The 19,832-nt window shown below is 45.9% G+C and overlaps 1 protein-coding gene across 1 annotated transcript; it reads right to left on the bottom strand.

The window, feature by feature from the left end:
• Positions 1-9,464: 9,464 nt before the first annotated feature.
• On the bottom strand, positions 9,465-18,252 carry CNGA4 (cyclic nucleotide gated channel subunit alpha 4). The gene is made up of 5 exons (XM_058185042.1): positions 18,185-18,252; positions 15,002-15,115; positions 14,477-14,583; positions 11,439-12,434; positions 9,465-9,865 (listed from the first exon to the last, which is right to left on the bottom strand). The coding sequence occupies exons 1-5, from the start codon at positions 18,250-18,252 to the stop codon at positions 9,465-9,467; spliced, it is 1,686 nt and encodes a 561-aa protein (XP_058041025.1).
• Positions 18,253-19,832: the final 1,580 nt, after the last annotated feature.

The following is a 19,832-nucleotide window of genomic DNA, read 5'->3' as shown; positions in this document are numbered from 1 at the left end:
CAAGAGAATTTTTTCTAAGAAGATACCTGCACATGCAAAGCTGCCTAAATCCTTTTTTGACATGATAGAAGATTTCAAGTTGAGAGATGTATGGAGACTGCGGAATTTGGAGGAAAGAGACTATACTTTTTTCTCTGATAGGCATCAATCCTTCTCACGTATTGATTTTATTTTAATTTCTAATGATTTGCTTTTTAGGGTGAAGAAAACTAAGATATTTCCAAGATGTTTGTCTGATCATAGTCCTGTTTGGATGGAATTGCAATATGCAAAAGAAGGTAGAAGAACTTGGAGATTAAATGAAAATTTGTTTAGATATCAGGATAATGTAATTCAATGTAAAAAGCAGATGAAAGAATTTTTTGATTATAATTTGAATAACGAAACATCGATAGAAATGATTTGGGACGCTAGTAAAGCTTTTATGAGAGGTGTATTAATATATATTAATAATAGACAGAGAAATAAGCAACAAAGACAGCGTAGGTATCTAGAAGAGGAAATTTACAAGAAACAACAATTATTAATACATAACCCGCATGATCAAAAACTTAAAGATGCAATAAAGTTATTACAGAATCAATTTAATATGATAATGGCTGATCAGGTGGCAACAAATATACAATATGCCAAACATAATACTTTTTGTAATGCAAATAGACCTGGTAGGTGGTTAGCATACACCTTAAGGAAAAGACAAAAACAACGTACTATAGAAAAAATAGAATATAAAGGCAAAGAGAGATATCAACAGGATAAAATTAAAAAAGCTTTTTTAGAATATTATACAAATTTATATCTTAAAGATAATATATTGAACAGGGATATTGATAATTATTTGAAGGAATATAAGGTTAAAAATTTAACTTTAGAACAAACGGATGAACTGAATCGGCCTATAACCTCTGAAGAAATTATTTTGGTAATTAAACAATTAAAAATGGGGAAAACTCCTGGTACGGATGGGCTCACAGTTAGTTATTATAGGAATTTACAGGATGAGATGTTAGGTCCACTTAAGGAATTATTTAATCAGATACAATTAGGAGGGGGAATTCCCCCCTCATGGAGAACCTCTTTTATTTCATTGATACCAAAAGAGGAACAGGATTGTTCTAAACCTGGGAACTATAGGCCAATCTCACTTTTAAATAATGATTATAAGATTTTTGTTAAAATAATAGCTAATAGATTAATGTTGATTTTGCAGCGAAGAATTCATAATGATCAGTCTGGATTTATAAAAGTGAGACAGATGAGGAATAATGTTAGGCAGATTGTTAATTTACTGGAGTATTTAGAAAAGAAAATTTTTATTCCAGCAGCATTTATCTTTCTCGATGCAGAGAAAGCTTTTGATCGATTGCATTGGGATTTTTTATTTAAATTAATAGAAAAGATGCAATTTGGAGATGGTTTTACAAGAATAATTAGGGCAATTTATGGAGAGCAAACAGCACAGATTATAATCAATGGTAGTTTAACAGAACCTTTTAAGATTGCGAAAGGAACAAGGCAGGGATGTCCTTTATCACCATTATTGTTTATTTTAACTCTAGAACCATTATTGGATAAAATACGAGAAGTAAAGGAGATAGAGGGAATTAGAGTTAGGCAACATGAATATAAGCTAAGAGCTTTTGCAGATGACCTGGTGATTACTTTAACAAACCCTATAAATTCTAGTAAATCTTTGTTGGAAATAATTGATCAATATGGGAAGGTTTCAGGGTTTAAGGTAAATCAGAAAAGACAAAAGTGAAAATAAGAAAAATGGCCAGACAACAGAAAGAAAAACTAGAGGAAATAACAGGATTTGAAATTGTAAAGAAGGTTAAATACTTAGGGGTTTATATTACATCGTCAAATGTGAAATTGTATAAGAATAACTATGAGGTTTTATGGCAAAAAGTTCAGAAGGAGTTGATTGTTTGGGAAAAATTGCAATTATCTTTGCTGGGGAGAATTGCTGCTATTAAAATGAATGTTTTACCTAGATTTTTATTCCTCTTTCAGATGATACCAATAATTAAGAAAGATAAGAATCTTGAGGAATGGCAGAAGGGAATTAACAAATTTATATGGGAAGGTAAAAAAGCTAGGGTTAAAATGAAAATAATTCAAGATTCTCGAGAAAGGGGAGGTTTAAAAATGCCTAATTTTAAATTATATTATGAAGCAGCTGCTCTCTCTGCAATAAGTGATTGGTTTAATTTAACAGAGGACAGAATTTTGAATATAGAAGGTTATGATTTGCTATATGGATGGCATGCATATTTAATTTATGACAAAAAAGTGGATAAGGCCTTTAAAAATCATGTGCTAAGAACTGCTCTTCTGCGTGTTTGGAAAAAATACTCTTATAAACTAAATTATAAGGTTCCTATATGGGCAAGTCCTAGACATACAATAGAGAATATAAATATAGAACAGAATCAGGAAATGATTACATATAAAGATCTTTTGTATACTGAAAGAGGTAATTTGCAATTAAAATCTCTGCACGTATTAAAAGAGGAAGGGAAAAATTATACTTGGTTTCAATATGAGCAACTACGTGCTAGATGGAAGGAAGATCAGAAAATTGGTATAGAGCAGAACGAGGGAAATTTGGTAAAGCAAATTAGAAATCAGTCTCAGGAGCATATAAAGAGATTGTATAATGTGTTACTTGAAATAGATTCTGAAAGGGACTTGGTAAAGGACTGTATGATAAAGTGGGCACAAAATTTTCAGGAGCCAATATTATTGGAAACTTGGGAAAAAATTTGGGTTAGAAATGTTAAATTCACGCAGGCACAGAATTTGAGGGAAAATTTTTATAAAATGTTTTATAGATGGCATTTAGATCCTAAAAAATTATCGTGTATGTATCCAGATATGCAAGCAAAATGTTGGAGATGTAATTTATTTATTTATTTATTTATTTATTTAATCGTATTTATATACCGCCCTATCTCCCGAAGGACTCAGGGCGGTTTACAGGCACTTAAAAAACACATGAACACATAAATACAATATAAAAACAATTAAAAAACTTATTCTAAAGCCCCAAAAATTAAAATATAAAATAAAACCCAATTTAAAACCCATAAATTTAAAATCTAGCTCAGTCCTGCGCAATTAAATAAGTGTGTTTTAAGCCCGCGGCGGAAGGTCCGAAGGTCCGCAAGCTGACGAAGTCCGGGGGGTAGTTCGTTCCAGAGGGTGGGAGCCCCCACAGAGAAGGCCCTTCCCCTGGGCGTCGCCAGACGACATTGCCTCGCTGACGGCACCCTGAGGAGTCCCTCTCTATGAGAGCGCACAGGTCGGTGAGAGGTATTCGGTAGCAGTAGGCGGTCCCGTAAATAACCCGGCCCTATGCCATGGAGTAATTGTGATGACGCTACATATTTTCACATTTGGTGGACTTGTAAGGATATAAAGGCCTTTTGGATAAAAATTTGGTGGATCTTACAAAATGTTTTGAAAAAGAAGATAAAGTTCCTGCCGCAATTTTTTTTTGGGGGAATTATTACGGATTGTACAGTAATTGAGACTAAATTGATTTTAAATCTAATAACAGCAGCAAGATTACTAATAGGACAATACTGGAAGAAAAAAGAAGTACCTACAATAGAAGAATGGATATTGAAGGTTGCCAATTTGGCTGAGATGGCGAAGATATCAGCCTTTTTGAAAGACAATACGCAAGAAAGATACTTAAAGGAATGGAAAAAATGGATTGACTATATTCAACGTAGATATCAGACTAAGAGTTATCAGACTGTTTTTGAATGATTATGATGTATTATTTTGATTGTTTTGGGGAAGTTAGGAATTGATGATTGTAGGGTATAATTAAGTTGGGATGAAATTTTTAGCGTATGTTTGTTTTATTTTAACTATACCTTGTGTTCGTTCCAGGAAGTCGGGGCGCGGGGGAGGGGGTTGTGGAGGGAGGGGGAGAAGAGGGGAAGGGGGGGGGAAATTTTGTAAAACTTTTTGAATTAAAAAAAAAACATATTCCATTTCACACCATCACACTATCAATTCCCTTCTTTCTTAAACTCTAATACATAGCAATTCCTAACTTCACTCAAAAACTAATTGATATTTTTTAATCTGATACTTATTTTGAATATAATCAATCCACTTTCTCCATTCCAAAATATATTTTTCTTGTGTACAGTCTTTCAAGTAGGCAGAAATTTTTGCCATTTCTGCTAAATTTGATACTTTACTAATCCATTCTCCAATTGTAGGTAAGTCTTCTTTCTTCCAATATTGTGCAATCAATAGTCTTGCAGCAGTTATTAAATTCAAAATCAGTTTTGTCTCTATAACAGTGCAATCTGGAATTATTCCTAATAAAAAGAACTGTGGAACAAACTTGATCTTCTTTTTCAAAATGTTCTGCATAATCCACCATATTTTAATCCAAAAAGCTTTAACTTTTTTGCAAGTCCACCATATATGATAATAGGTAGCATCCTCACAATCACATCTCCAACATTTTGCTTTCACATTTGGATACATACATGACAGTTTTTTAGGATCTAAATGTCATCTATAAAACATTTTATAAAAATTTTCTCTTAAATTTTGTGCTTGCATAAATTTAACATTCCTCACCCAAATTTTCCCCCATGTTTCTAACATTATAGGTTGTTGAAAATTTTGTGCCCATTTTACCATACAATCTTTAACCAACTCCATTTCTGAATCAATTTCAACCAATACATTATATAATCTCTTTATATGCTGTTGACCTTGATCTTTTATTTGTTTTACCAAGTTATCATCACTTTGCCTTATACCAATTTTCTGATCTATTTTCCATCTAGATTGCAATTGCCAATCCTGGAACCATGTATAATTTCTCCCTTCATCCCTCAATTTCTCCCTAGATTTTAACTGTAATTCCCCTTTTTCCATAGTCAAAAGCTCTTTGTAAGTGATAACCTCCATTTTTTGTAATATATTTATATTCTCTATCATATGTCTGGGGATAGTCCATATTGGTATCTTTCCATCTAACTGATATTGATATTTTTTCCAAACCCTCAACAAAGCACTTCTGACCATATTATTTTTAAATATCTTATCAATTTTCTTGTCATATATTACATATGCATGCCATCCATATAACCATAACCTTCTATATTCAAAATCCTTTCCTCTGTTAAATTAATCCAATCAGAAATTAAAGCTAAAGCAACTGCATCATAGTACAATTTCAAGTTGGGCATTTTTAAACCCCCTCTTTCCCTAACGTCTTGCATTATTTTTAACTTTATTCTCGGTTTTTTACCCTTCCATACAAAATTACTAATCCTTTTTTGCCATTCTTGTAAATTTGCATCTTTCTTCAATATTGGAATCATTTGAAACAAAAATAAAAATCTAGGCAAAACATTCATTTTTGTAGCTGCCACTCTTCCCAACAATGATAATTGTAACTTCTTCCAATTCTCCATTTCTTTAATTACTTTTCCCCACAATACCTCATAATTATTTTTATATAACTTTACATTCAATGCTGTAATATATACTCCTAGGTATTTAACCTTTTTAACTACTTCATATCCAGTTATTCTTTCTAGTTCTTCCCTCTGATGTGTATTCATATTTTTAATTATCATTTTTGTCTTCTGTTGATTCACTTTAAGCCCAGATACCTTACTATACTGATCAATTGTCTCCTTTAGATATACAGCTGAATGTATTGGTTGAGATAAAGAAACAACCAGATCATCTGCAAACGCTCTTAATTTATAATCTTGATTTTTAATTCTAATTCCTTTTATTCGATCTAAACCACGTATATTACTCAATAATATTTCTAAAGTTAGAATGAATAATAATGGTGACAAGGGACATCCTTGTCTAGTCCCTTTCTCAATCTTGAAAGATTCTGTTAATCCACCATTTACTATTATTTGAGCTGTTTGCTTTTGATATATAGCCTTAATTGCTTGAATAAAATAATCCCCAAATTGCATTTTTTCTATTACTTTAAACAAAAACTGCCAATCCAATCTATCAAAAGCTTTTTCTGCATCCAAAAAGAAGAATGCTGCTGAGACCTGGCTATTTCTTTCCAAATATTCAAGTAAATTTACAATTTGTCTCATATTATATCTCATCTGTCTCCCCTTAATAAATCCTGTTTGATCATTATGAATTAATTGAGTCATCAGTGGCATCAATCTATTCGCTAATATCTTAGCAAATATCTTATAATCAGTATTTAAAAGCGATATTGGCCTATAATTTTCTGGTTTAACATCATCTCGATCTTCTTTAGGTATTAATGAAATAAAAGCTGTCCTCCATGAGGGAGGAGCTTCTCCTCCCCTTTGTATTCTGTTAAATAACTCCTTAAGTGGTACAATCATCTCAGCTCAGCTACATAAACCAGCTACAGGTACTGGAACAGACTTGTAAGTGGATCACAAGCTTCCTAACAAACAGGAAGCAGCAGGTGAAGCTAAGCAAGATCACATCAAATACCTGTACAATTAGCACAGGGGCCCCCCAAGGCTGTGTGCTCTCCCCACTTCTCTTCTCTCTGTATACCAATGACTGCATCTCCAATGATCCATTTGTTAAGCTACTGAAGTTCGCAGATGACACAACAGTGATTGGTCTCATTCGAGACAATGACGAATCCGCATATAGACGAGAGGTCGAACGACTAGCCTTGTGGTGCAACCAAAACAATCTGGAACTGAACACACTCAAAACCGTAGAAATGGTGGTAGATTTTAGGAAAAACCCTTCCATACTTCCACCTCTCACAATACTTGACAACACAGTATCAACAGTAGAAACCTTCAAATTTCTGGGTTCTATCATATCACAAGATCTCAAATGGACAGCTAACATCAAATACATCATTAAAAAAGGACAACAAAGAATGTTCTTTCTGCGCCAACTCAGTAAGCTCAAACTGCCCAAGGAGCTGCTGATCCAGTTCTACAGAGGAATTATTGAGTCTGTCATTTGCACCTCTATAACTGTCTGGTTCGGTTCTGCAACGCAACAAGAAAAACACAGACTTCAGAGGATAATTAGAACTGCAGAAAAAATAATTGCTACCAACTTGCCTTCCATTGAGGACCTGTATACTGCACGAATCAAGAAGAGAGCCGTGAAAATATTTGCAGATCCCTCGCATCCTGGACATAAACTGTTTCAACTCCTACCCTCAAAACGACGCTATAGAGCACTGCACACCAGAACAACTAGACACAAGAACAGTTTTTTCCCGAAGGCCATCACTCTGCTAAACAAATAATTCCCTCAACACTGTCAGACTATTTACTGAATCTGCACTACTATTAATCGTTTCATAGTTCCCATCACCAATCTCTTTCCACTTATGACTGTATGACTATAACTTGTTGCTGGCAATCCTTATGATTTATATTGATATATTGATCATCAATTGTGTTGTAAATGTTGTACCTTGATGAACGTATCTTTTCTTTTATGTACACTGAGAGCATATGCACCAAGACAAATTCCTTGTGTGTCCAATCACACTTGGCCAATAAAAAAAAATTCTATTCTATTCTATTCTATTTTGTAAATTTTTATAATAAGTAGTTGTCAAACCATCTGTACCTGGTGCTTTATTCGCTTTAAGCTGCTTAATTGCAAACACTATTTCCTCTGAAGAAATTAATTGATTCAACTCTTCCCTTTGATCTACTGTAATTTCTAAGATACCGTGGTCCTGTAAATATCTATTTATATCTTTATCATTAATCACATCTCTAGAATATAACTTAGTATAATATTCTAAAATATTCTAAAAAAACTAGGTTCTTCTTGAGCAGGGGGCTGGACTAGAAGACCTCCAAGGTCCCTTCCAACTCTATTATTCTATGTTCTATGACTTGAAGACCATTTAATTCATGATTTATTTGGAACCTTCCAAGAGAAAAAGAATTCCTTTTTATAAGAATTCCCTGTTATAACAGACAGAACCTGGAATATAGTTTGCATTTTTTTTTATAGTTTGGGCAACAAAAAAACTTCAAGGTAAAAGTTGATTGTATTAGGAAGAGTCATTTGTCCAGTTATATTATGAAAAACTAGACATCTAATAATATGAAAACATTAGAACTGACAAGAACGTTGTATTCTGAATAAAAGTAAAAGCACCACTTCCAAAGAAAAAAACACCGGAATAGGTAATTGGTAAAGATACATTCAACCCTGACTACTCTTTAGAAGGCCAGATCCTGAAGAGGCAACTCAAAATACTTTGGCCACCTAATGCGAAGGAAGGACTCACTGGAGAAGAGCCTAATGCTGGGAAAGATTGAGGGCAAAAGAAAAAGGGGACGACAGAGAAGGAGGTGGCTGGATGGAGTCACTGAAGCAGTCAGCGTGAGATTAAATGGAGTCCAGAGGATGGTAGAGGACAGGAAGGCCTGGAGGAATGTTGTCCATGGGGTTGTGATGGATCAGACACGACTTCCCGACCAACAACAACAAAAAAGATACATTTACAGTGCTTTGTTTGTTGAAGCTTGGAGACAGAAGAAAACAAAAGTATTTTATTTACTATGTACCAAACACTTTGGCCAAAGAAAAGGCTTTTTTACATTCTTCTTGAAAGTTAAAGCAAATTACTAGCTAAACACATGAAAAGGAAAGAGAAATAAGGCCAATTAAAGTATCAGAAAGCCGCCTGTCTTGGCCACGCCATCCACTCCAGCTCATCCCACCCTCACCTGCCCAGGGCTGCTGAGGTGCAGGGCCCGCAGGGGGCTCTCTGGACTCCTGACCTCCATCTTGCTTTGTCCCGAGCCCCCACAGGGGGGAGCAGGGAAAGTGACTAGGGCCCAGAAGGGCTGGAGACCTGGGGTGTGTGTGTGTGTGTGTATGTGTGAATATTTGAGGGCTGTCCTAGAGCGAATGGGAGGAATTCTTTGCAGTTGGCCCAGAAGACAAACAAATAATGACAGCTGATCACAGTCAGGGTGGTGGACAAGGCTGGCCCTGGGGTTGGTGGCCTCCCCTTTGAAGAGAAGCTGTCTATCGGGAATGTCACCTTCTAGCTGACCTCCAAGGCCCCTTGCAAGCCTTACATTACATGAGTCCACCAAATCCCTGAGGCTGCAGGCACCTTCATTGGCTGCCCCTCTTCAAAACCCCATACAGGAATCCTGGGGGTGACTCTGTCTCCCCCCCCCCTCAGGAAAACAGGGAGGGAGGGAGGGAGGGAGGGACGGAGGGAGGCAAGCAGGCAGGAGGGATGTGTTTGTTGGGTCAGGATCCCCGCCAGCAACATGCCCTGTACCCATGGAACATTGCTCTGGGTTCCTTTTCCAGCTAGCCTCTCTTCCTGCCCCCTGCATCTGAAGTGGAAGACCCCAGATCCAGAAGGGCTCTTCCCTAAAAACAGCTCATCCCCTGGCAGAAGCTGCAGCCCCAAGGCCAACTGGTGAAGGGGTGCAGGAGGACACCTAAGCCTCGGTCCCCTCCTCTGCACCATCCCCCTTCCCCTCCCCTTCCCCCCAAATCTGCACCTGCCACTCCAGGCGCTCCAGTCGCAAGGCGATCTTGAAGGCGCCAGACTCCAGCCCTGCCAGGACACGGGCCAATTTCGTCTGCAGGGCGTCCAGCCCCTCCTCCAGGGCCACCGTCCGTCGCTCCTCCTCCTCCTGCTTGGCGATCTCAGCTGCCTCAGCATTGACGTCCAGCTTGTTCATCTTGAGCAGGATCTCCCGGCCCTTGGCCTCCATCACTGCCTTGGCATTGGGGAACTCAGCCAGCACCTCCTTGAGGTCCTCCTTGGAGAGGCAGAAGAGGTCTGAGTAGCCAATGCTTTTGATGTTGGCCGTACGGCGGTTCCCGGACTGGTTCCCTGAGGGGCAGGGAAGCAGGAAGAGTCAGGAGAGGCTCCTGCACGTGCTAAGACTGTAGCCGATTGTACTGCATATACCTGAGCAACCTGGTGTATGCAGTAAAATGAAGTGAGCCACGTGATATCTTTACACTGGGGAAACAAAACAACCACTTCATAAACGCATGGCACAACATAGGAGAACAAACCCGTCAGGACAAGATTCAGCAGTCCATTTGCATTTAAGAGACAAAGGCCAGTCTTTTGAAGACAGCAAAGTCCACATTTTAGATAAAGAGGTTTGACAGAAGGGTCAAAGAGGCCATCTATGTCAACAGTGAATCGACAGAGGGGGAGGGATACAACATCATTTATCTTGATACAGATAAACCTCCAGGTGGCCTCAACGACTCTCTGAAAGAATGTGAATGACCAGCTGTCTGCTAGGAATGTAAATCCTTCCATTCCCAACCATCCAGTCAGAGTTGAAAGAAGCTTCTTGGATGAGAAGTGAAACCCTCTGGTGGCTCAACAGACTAATGCAGTCTGTTATTAACACAGCTGCTTGCAATTACTGCAAGTTCTAGTCCCACCAGGCCCAAGGTTGACTCAGCCTTCCATCCTTTATAAGGTAGGTAAAATGAGGACCCAGATGGTTGGGGGCAATAAGTTGACTTTGTATATAATATACAAATGGATGAGACTATTGCTTAACACAATGTAAGCCGCCCTGAGTCTTCGGAGAAGGGCGGGATATAAATTCAAATTTAAAAAAAAAATCTTCAAAAAACAAAAAACAAAAAAACACCAAGCAAGTCCATTTGCCTCTTGAAAAAAACATCTTTGGGACAACCAGGACCTGGGATGACTGAGAATCTCTACAGACACAGGAAGACTAGGACTAGAGTTTTAGAGAGGCAGTGGTAATTGAATCTTGCAGGCCTCTCTGTGCTTTACTTCCCCTTCCTTTTATGCCTGTGATGGACCACAGTAATGCAGGATGGTTTCCAGGCAGGAGGGGGGCATTTCAGGGAGGGAGGGGGGCAGGCAAGAGACAGCACAGTCTGGAGCTGGATGTGTGAAGAGGAAAGATTTAGGGCAGCCTAGGATTGCCCAAGATAAGAAACCGTTAAGAGTGAGAGTAGTAAGGATTGAGTCTGGCAAGATTCTGTCTACATGCAAATAATGGACCGAACTTTGGCTGGATTGTTTTACATCATTCTTGGACTAAGCCTGACAATACCCAATCAATCGGGGAGGGGTCTTTCTGAGTCACTTCCAAATGTTATCTTGTCTCCCAAAACTTAAGGAAAGTTTCAGCCCCCTTTGCTTATGCGATGGCTCTTACAAACTTCCCTCCAGGTCATCTCCCTGATTCTCAACTGTATGTCCTCAGTAGGCGCCTCCCCATCTGGTCAGTGAAAAGCAGCACTTGGAACCCCTGAACTGTTGAAGAACCCGAACAAAGAGATGCAACAGGTATGACGTTCAACCCCAAAAGGAGGGGACCCTCACAGTTCTCAACTGGGGGGTCTGCTCCTTTGCAGCTCAGGTGGTACCTTTGGGGGGATCCCTCCCCTTCCCCTCCCCTCACCTTTGATGCTGATGATGCTGATCTCTCCAAAGTACAGCCCTTCCCCCAGCACCGCATACTGGGTCACGCCATCATCCGCCACCACGGCCAGCTGCCCTTCGCGGATAAAGTACATCTCCCGGCCGATGTCCCCCTTCCGGCACACATACTCCCCGGGGCTGTAGACTTGTGGCTTCAGCTTGAGCACCAGCTCTTCCAGCAGGCTCTGCTCGCAATTCTGGAAGATCTGGACCTTGCGAAGAGTGGGCAGGTGGACACTGATGGCCACCTCAGCTCGCAGGCGCTCGGGCAGGTGCTGGAGGATCTGTAGCTCGTTGGTCATCTTCTTATTCATCTGCAGGTGTTGCTGCCAGTCGATCACCCGGTGTTGCAGCTGCCGGCTGATCTGCTGGGAGTGCAGGTAGTCCTTCACCAAGTCGTAGTTGGGGTAGAAGGACTTGTCGGCGTGGTTCATGTTGGAGATGACGGACGTCATGCTCCCCATGATGGTGGCAAAGCCCATGACGGCCAGGAGGAAGTCGATGGCCATGAAGAGGAACTCCTCCTCTCGCTGGGGCATGGGGGTGTCGCCCACCGTGGTCAGGATGAGGGTGGAGAAGTAGAAGCTGTAGAGGTACTGGCGAAGGAGCTGGTCGAAGCCAGGCAGGCTGCTATTGGGGTAGACCCACTCGTCTGTGCCGAAGCCGATGAAATTGGAGAGCGCAAAGTAGACGCAGCTGTTCCAGTGGATGGTGACGAAGACATAGAGCATCAACTTGGAGATGCGGAAGGAGTTGGGGTGCGCTGTACGGGTCTCGATGCGGTCAAAGGCCTCAAACAAGCGGGGGCTCCGCAGAAAGCGGTTGGCTCGGACTGCCGGACTGCCCAGCTCCACGTACAGGTAGAGGAGGTCAGTGGGCAGCACGGAAAGGAAGTCCCACAGGAAGGCCGAGGAGCACCGGTACCTTCGGGAGATCTGGGCACGGTCTTGAATCAGGGACCCTTCTTCCAGGAAGCCTGGCAGAGAAACGGGGGGCATCAGCAGGGATGGGGAATAGGAGAGGTGCTTGGCAAAAGGCAGGAGGAGCCACTCTGCTGCCCCACTTAAATGGCTCCCCTCCACAGTCATGGCTGCTACCTGTGAGCAGGTCCCTCAGAAGAAAGTCCCTGAGCAAACTGTTGTTGCCAGCAGCCTCTGGCAAGATTGCTTGGAGAAGCCCCCAGCTAGCTCCTCGGGGCATCAGTGTGTGCCTAGATAGGAGAAATGATCAGCTGTCTGAGGAAGGGAGAGTGACTGCCTGCCTTGATCCAGCTGGACTGAAGGACTCTCCCCAACCCAATCTAGTCTTTGGAGCGGGGAGGATTCTGGAGAAGGTGGTGGGGCTTCAGCTAAAGGAAGAGCTGGAGCTCTTGTGTGAAGTCACGGGACAGGAGCTGCCTTGGTCCCCGGCTAACTGCTCCCCAGCACATTGGGGGTGCATCACTCCTGGCCCTTTGTAGTAGGGCAGAACCACGTGATCATCTTGGTTGGCCACAAGCCCAGGTAGGATGATGTTCTCCTCCTTCCATAGTGGGCAGTGCCAGCCTGGACCCTCCCGCTGGGGTTCTGTGATTGAAGCTCGGCCTTGGCTGGTAGGGCAGCTGAGGGCCTTTGGGAAGTGTTCTGAGTTCAGTGCACAGCAACTACCACTGGATCATCCTGCAGGGCTTGGTGGCTGGTTCATGGTGAGGTCTCCTCTGGTAACCAGCCTAGACCCTTTGAACTCTGTCTCCCATCAGACCCAGGAAGCGCACCTCCTCTGCTGTGGCTCCTGTCCTTGGGAACATCACCCCACCAGAGATCCCATTGGTTCTCCCACTGGGGAAGTCCTTGAAGACCTAGACAGGGCTGATGGGTGGGGCTATTTTGTATGTTTTCTGGACATGCAGCCTTCTTGCTTCCTTTTTTTTTAACTGGCCTTGTATTTCTGGCCTGTTAAAGACCGCCCTCTGCTGGCAACAACAAATGATCATTTGCAAAGCAGCTGGAATCTAAGAAGCTTTTTTGGGGTGGGGTGGGGGGGATGACCTGAATGTTTATATAAGTGTGTGTTTGATATTCCTTTTATATGCAAATCTCCCAGAATCCTGAGGACTGTCAGCCTGGGCAGCCAAAAGGGTTCAGCGCTCCTGTGCAGGACAAAGAGGCTGTAATGCGTCACTCCAGGCAAAAATCTGAGCTGGGTGGTTTTCTTGCAGATGTTTCATTACCCAACTAGGTAACACCATCAGCGCGTTGATGTCGTTGCCTAGTTTGTATAATGAAATGTCTGCCAGGAAACCTCCCCAGGTCAGAGAGCACCAAGGACCCCTCATTTCAACCCTGAGCTGCAAATATTCTCCTGCATCGGTTTCCAGACTCTGCGCCCCACTCTTCCTCTTAGAGATCAGGAAGTCTAGGGTGCATTGCTTCTCTCCCACCCCAGAGAAAAGTGGGGTGGGAGGAGAGTGCTATTCCAGAGTCCCTTTGGGTTGGATCACATACATTAGTAAGCAAACCCATGGACCACACACACCCCGAATGCAGATTCCGCCTCCCTCCAAAGCCAGGGTCTCTTCCCAGAGGGATCACCCTGTGCCACACTCCTCAGCCTGGCATCCCAGAACTGAGTCACAACCCAGCACTTCAGATCTGCGATCCCGAAGTTCAGCCGGCTCAGGAGCCCTGGATTCCCCCCAGCCCTGGGCTGAGCTTTGGGGGTTGCAACCCCTGGCAACTCTATCCTGAGTATGTTCAGAGTTGCCAAACCTAGCTGCAAGGTTTTGGGGAAGGGGGCGGAGGAGGCACAGCCCACTTGGTGGGGAGATCAGTGACAACAAGAGGCAACCCTCCATGGGGGAGCAGGAAGGTCATCCCACCCCCTCCTCAGGCCCTCCACTTGGCCGTGGGGCAGCAGCATGTGATGGAGCCCTCCAAATTCTCTTCCCTCCAGATGGGCTCCCTACTCCTCCCCAACTTCTTCAAGGCCCGCAACTGGGCAGCTCTGGCCTCCTGGGGAATGTCATTCTTCCCCACTAACCTGTATGGAAATGCACCACAATGTCCAACAGGTAGAGCAGGTCGCAGAGGTAGTCCAAGGCCAGCCAGAGCAGCAGGTATCTCTGCTGCAATTCAGGGAAGCAGAACCTGGGAAGGACAGGAGACGCATGAAGGCCTCTGCACCCCCCCCCCACCACCACTCCAGCTCTGCCCCAACCCAAGGTAGGGAACTGGGCAGTGGCCACGCCCTCTCCATTCCGCAACCACCCCCACCCCCTGAGCCCCCACAAGGGCCCGTCCCCTGCTCTGCCTCCTTGGGCTGCCCCATACAAGGGTCCCCCTGCTCCGGACCAGCCACCCCTTCCTTTCTCCTCCCCTGGAAGGGTTTTTGACCTCTAATTTTTCTGACTGCTCCTGGCTTGGCTGATAAAAATGCCCACCTTTCATGGGGAGGAATTGAGTTGGGGTTTTCTTGGCCCTCTGCTGATTTTAGACGCGGTTCAGGAGCTCCTTTGCGCACGGCAGCTTGTGGCAGAGAGACCCCCTGCCCCATCCAGCGCCCTACCTGCAGATGAGGATGACCCAGTTGTAAAGGATGGGGGGCACCATCAGGATCAGCCAGTAGTAATATTTGTCTCCAGAGGGGTCCAGGATGCGAGTCCCACTGCCTAAGTCCTTGCTGCGGGGGGGCGGGGGGTGGCAGGGTGGAGGAGAGAAAGCAGAGAGCGAGAGAGTCTTTGCCAGTGCAACTCAAGGGGCTCGTAATCAGCCTCATGGCATGGGTCCAGGTTACTCGAGGGACCATCTCACCCCACTGGGATTGGCCCAGCCCACTCCTGATGGTGGAAGAGGCATTACGATGGATCCTGTCAGCCCAATTATTTATTTATTTATTTGTTTATTTGTTTATTTATTTATTTATTTTCTATACCGCCCTTCTCCCGAAGGACTCAGGGCGGTTTACAGCCAACATAAAACAGATTCATTAATAAATTAAAAATAATTTTAATAATCTAATTCAATTAGGCCAAATCCCGTTAAAACTATTAATAAAACGATAATAAAACCCAAGTTAAAAGCTATATTACAATTAGGCCAGCCCTGCGCGGTAAAACAGAAAGGTCTTGAGCTCTCGTCGGAAGGTCCGGAGGTCGGGGAGCAAACCCCAGAGGTAGCTCATTCCAGAGGGTAGGTGCCCCCACAGAGAAGGCTCTCCCCCTGGGGGTCGCCAGCCGACATTGTTTGGCTGACGGCATCCTGAGGAGACCCTCCCTATGGGAGCACACAGGGCGATGGGAGGCTATAGGTAGCAGCAGGCGGTCCTGTAGATATCCCGGTCCTATGCCATGGAGCGCCTTAAAGGTGGTAACCAACACCTTGAATTGCACCCGGAAGACCACCAGCAACCAGTGCAGCTTGCGCAGGAGAGGTGTTATATGGGAGCCATGAGTAGCTCCCTCTATTACCCGCGCAGCCGCATTCTGGATCAGTTGGAGCCTCCGGGTGCTCTTCAAGGGGAGCCCCATGTAGAGAGCGTTACAGTAGTCCAGGCAGGAAGTGACGAGGGCGTGAGTGACCGTGCATAAGGAATCCCGGTCTATGAAGGGACGCAACTGGCGAATCAGGCAGACCTGATAAAAGGCTCCCCTGGTGACGGCCGTCATATGTTCTTCTAACGACAGCCGAGCATCCAGGAGAACACCCAAGTTGCGGACCCTTTTCATAGGGGCCAATGACTCGCCTCCAACAGTCAGCGATGGAACCAGCTGACTGTACCGGGATGCTGGCATCCACAGCCACTCAGTCTTGGAGGGATTGAGTCGGAGCCTGCTGGTGGGGTCCAGGAGGAGGGGGGTCCTTCTCTCTTGTTGCCCTCTGTAACATCTTGCCCCCACTTGATGCGAGGTTGGCGAGGTTGGCCACAACCCTCCTATCTTTTCAGTAGGGCTTCAAGACGTGGCTGTGCCAATTGGCTTGGACACCCAGTGGGGGAACCGCGCAATGGAGGTGGTGGATCCAGTAACAGAAGATCCCACCTCCCCCAATCTGCCCCCCCACCTGCCCTCCTCTTGTGTCTTTGGTTTTAATGTTTGATCTTAAAATTCTGTTTTAACAGATGTACCTGTAAACCGCCCAGAATTATCTTATGGTAAGTTGAGCAGCCAATAAATTGTATAAATAAATAAATAAAAATAAAACTCTTAGGATCCACAATGGAAGAAGCATGGCTGGCAAAGGTCTCTGGTGGGAACCACTTCAGCAGGGGGCATCACAGACAGACATCCCCAAAGGGCAGTTATGACTCACATGCCCACACACACCCGGGATGTGGCCCTTGCTGCCGCCACAGCCTTTCCTTCCTTGCTTGCATCCCAGGCTCCTTTTTATGCCAGGCTCTTGTAAGGTTATGTTGCTGCCATCAGACCCAGGGGTGGGTTCCACTTACCTTTACTACCGATTCGCAACGGGATCGCAACGGGATCACACGCGTGTGCTTCGCTCGCGCTCATATGCGCAGATAGTCTATGACGACATCCGGCTAGGTGGGCGGAGCCTCCCTCCGGTTTTACTACCGGTTCGCAAGAACCGGATTGAACCAGGGACAACCCACCACTGATCAGACCCCACATCGAACCAGAGGCCGCCTTAACAGTGCCCAATTTAAAGAACCCTTCCTGCTGGTGGCCCACTCTGGTGATCCCGAGGCCCTGGGACCATCCCAGGCACGCCAGTCCCTTCCTCTGCTGGCCGGGTACCGTCTGAGGGCCCCTCTGCATCCTGCTCTTTTCAGATTGGTTCACTCTCTCCATCCCTGGCAGATGGGGGTGGGTGGGTGGGTGTCGGGTCCAGCCATCTCCACTCGGAGCCCCTGGCCTGCTTGGGGATGCTTTCCTACGAGCTGGGGTTTTGGTAGGAGGGGAGGAAACAAGGCTGGGGAAGCCCCCTTTCCTCACCTTTAACACATGCCATAAATTGGTTCAGCACCAACTGCTCATCCGGCACTGGGGTGAGGGAGGCATTGCCACGGGGCAGCAGATCTGATCAGCACAGGTCCTTTTCTGCCTGTGGGCAGCTGAGCCTCCAGAGACCACCCCTGAGGCTGGGGGAGGGGCTTGGCCAGTGTCAGGGGTGAGTAAAAAGGAGGTGCCCAGAAACTTCTGGGGGATATCATATTTTAAAGGGGGGAACACTGTGGCATTGCTCTGTGTGCCAGACTGCCCAGAGGTGTTGCAGGAGAAGGTCAGGACACCTTGCCATCTTCCGCAGAGGAAAGGCCTTGAGAAGACTGGCAGGATCTGAACTCCTCTTCCCGGGGAGTAACAGATGCCAGTCTTCATGCCACCCACACCCCAAAATGACGCAAGTTGCCCAATCTGCAGGTCAGGCAATAATTGACCGCCAATCCGAAGCAAAAACAGTCGGATGAAAACCTGCCACGGGGAGTAGGTAGAATGGTCGGCCTCGCCCTGACTCGGTGCCACAGATGTTGTGGGAATGCCACCATTCACGAAAGTGTCGGGCTCCCTCCGGGGACGGCAGCAGCCGCCGGTGGTTGCCCGCTCTAGGCACGCAGGTCGGAGGGTCTCAGTTGCGCCGCTGCAATTGAGTTGGCGCGCCTTTCCTGGGGAAGCCCACGGTCCCGCCAGAGACCCTGACTCGCCCTCAGCCCCTTCCGCGCGCCCTGCTCCCAGGTGTACGGCCAACACTGGCGGAGTACCCGCGCCCCATCCTCCCGCGCCCCGTTTACCGCGGGGCCTTGGGGTCGGCGGTCTCGGCCTTAGCCCCCCTCCGGGCTCGCTGAACCATCCCGTTCATGGCGCGATGCGGGCGTCTTCTGCGCCAGCGCCCCCACCCCCCAGTCCCTCGCGCACCAGGCAGCCCGTGGCAACGCGGCTCCCCCGGGTCCCCGCCGGCAGGTGCGACTCTAAACGGCCCAATCAGGGACGTGGAGGCGCCGGGATCCGGGGAGACCTGGAACGCGCAGGCCGGAGTAGGAGACCAAAGGGGCAGCCTTCCGCGGGGAGCCAGTGGCCTCCACCTTTCCCCCTGCTGGCTGTTGGGACCGAGCACGCCCGGCGCCCTGCAGCCCGAGCCGGGTTCCGCGCAATGGACCCCGCGGGCGATCCCTGCTCCATCCTAAGGGTTGTTCCTCGAGTTCAGTCATGCCATGGGTTGGCGCTTCGCACATGCGGACGCACAATCGGGCAGACGAAACCTGTTTTTGTATTCTCAGCAAGATCAGGGAACTGCGGCTACTACTCACAGAGTGAGATGGGCTGAGTACATACATATATACATACATAAATTATACATGTATGCACAGTCAGACATCCGGACTTGAACCCTCAGCCTGTATGCTGCCCCCCCCTTTCATCTGGGATCCAGTGGAGAGTCCTGGAATGAAGAGGTGGGGGTAGGGGTGGGCCCTCAGGGGGACCCCTTCCCATGTCCTTGAAGAAGCTCAAGGATGGTGTGACAGAGAAGTTGTGTTGTCTTTTCCGCAGCACATAGTAAAGCTGCCCTCTCCAACCAACAACCACATTGTGTGATGGGGGTTTTCTGCAACCTTTTCTCTACCAAATGCCACCCCCCCCCAATATAAATTTAGCAGAAGAGGGGAAGGGTGTGAATCCTCTTCCGGATCTGTTGTAAGAACAGAGAGGCTGCCCCCCCCCAACCCCCTCAGTGGTGCCTGTCAGGCCCCAGCCTCGACTTCAGCCCTGCCTTGACCAGGTGAAAGATCAAGGGGCACTTTGGACCTTTGGCTGCTTCCTGGGAGTTCTTGCTTTGCTGATCAGGATCAGACGGAGCCCCTTTTCTTAGGGCAGCCCCCTCTCCCCTGGGTCTTCCCTCAAGCCTTTTGCTGTGTCCAATCTGCCTCCAGTCTCCCAGGGAGCAGCCCCTCCCCCTTGCCTCTCCCTCCACAAAGGTCTTCAGACCACCCACCTTTTCTGGGTGATAGCTAGGAAGACCGTGGCCATTCCTGGACACATGGATGGGGGTGTCTGCCTTTGAACGTTTACCTAGAGTTGCCCCCTTCTCCTCTCCCCTGCATCAGGGCCCAGGGCCTGTCCCATGGATTCTACCTCAGGGCCTGGAGGTTGGGGAGGGGGTTCCTTTTTTATCTCTCTTCAGGAAGGCTGTAGATGTATCCCATGTGGCAGCTGCTTTTCGGGGTGTGTGTGTGTGTGTTGGTTCCATGGGGCTGTAACAAGAAATGGAAACAAGGAAGACTCAAGAAATCTCTTGATGAGGGTGCAAGAAGGTAGCCCCCAAAATTCCCCCTTAAGCAAAGCTGGAAGTCAACAGGCCAAAAGAGCAGTGCAGACTACATCTGTTTTTTGAGGGAGGTGGGGCTTCTTTTTGCCTGAGCAAAGCAGCTTTCCCAGATGCCA

The sequence above is a fragment of the Ahaetulla prasina genome, chromosome 5 (assembly GCF_028640845.1).
Source record: "Ahaetulla prasina isolate Xishuangbanna chromosome 5, ASM2864084v1, whole genome shotgun sequence".
NCBI classification, from domain to species: domain Eukaryota; kingdom Metazoa; phylum Chordata; class Lepidosauria; order Squamata; family Colubridae; genus Ahaetulla; species Ahaetulla prasina.
This window is presented reverse-complemented; position numbering and strand designations above follow the sequence as displayed.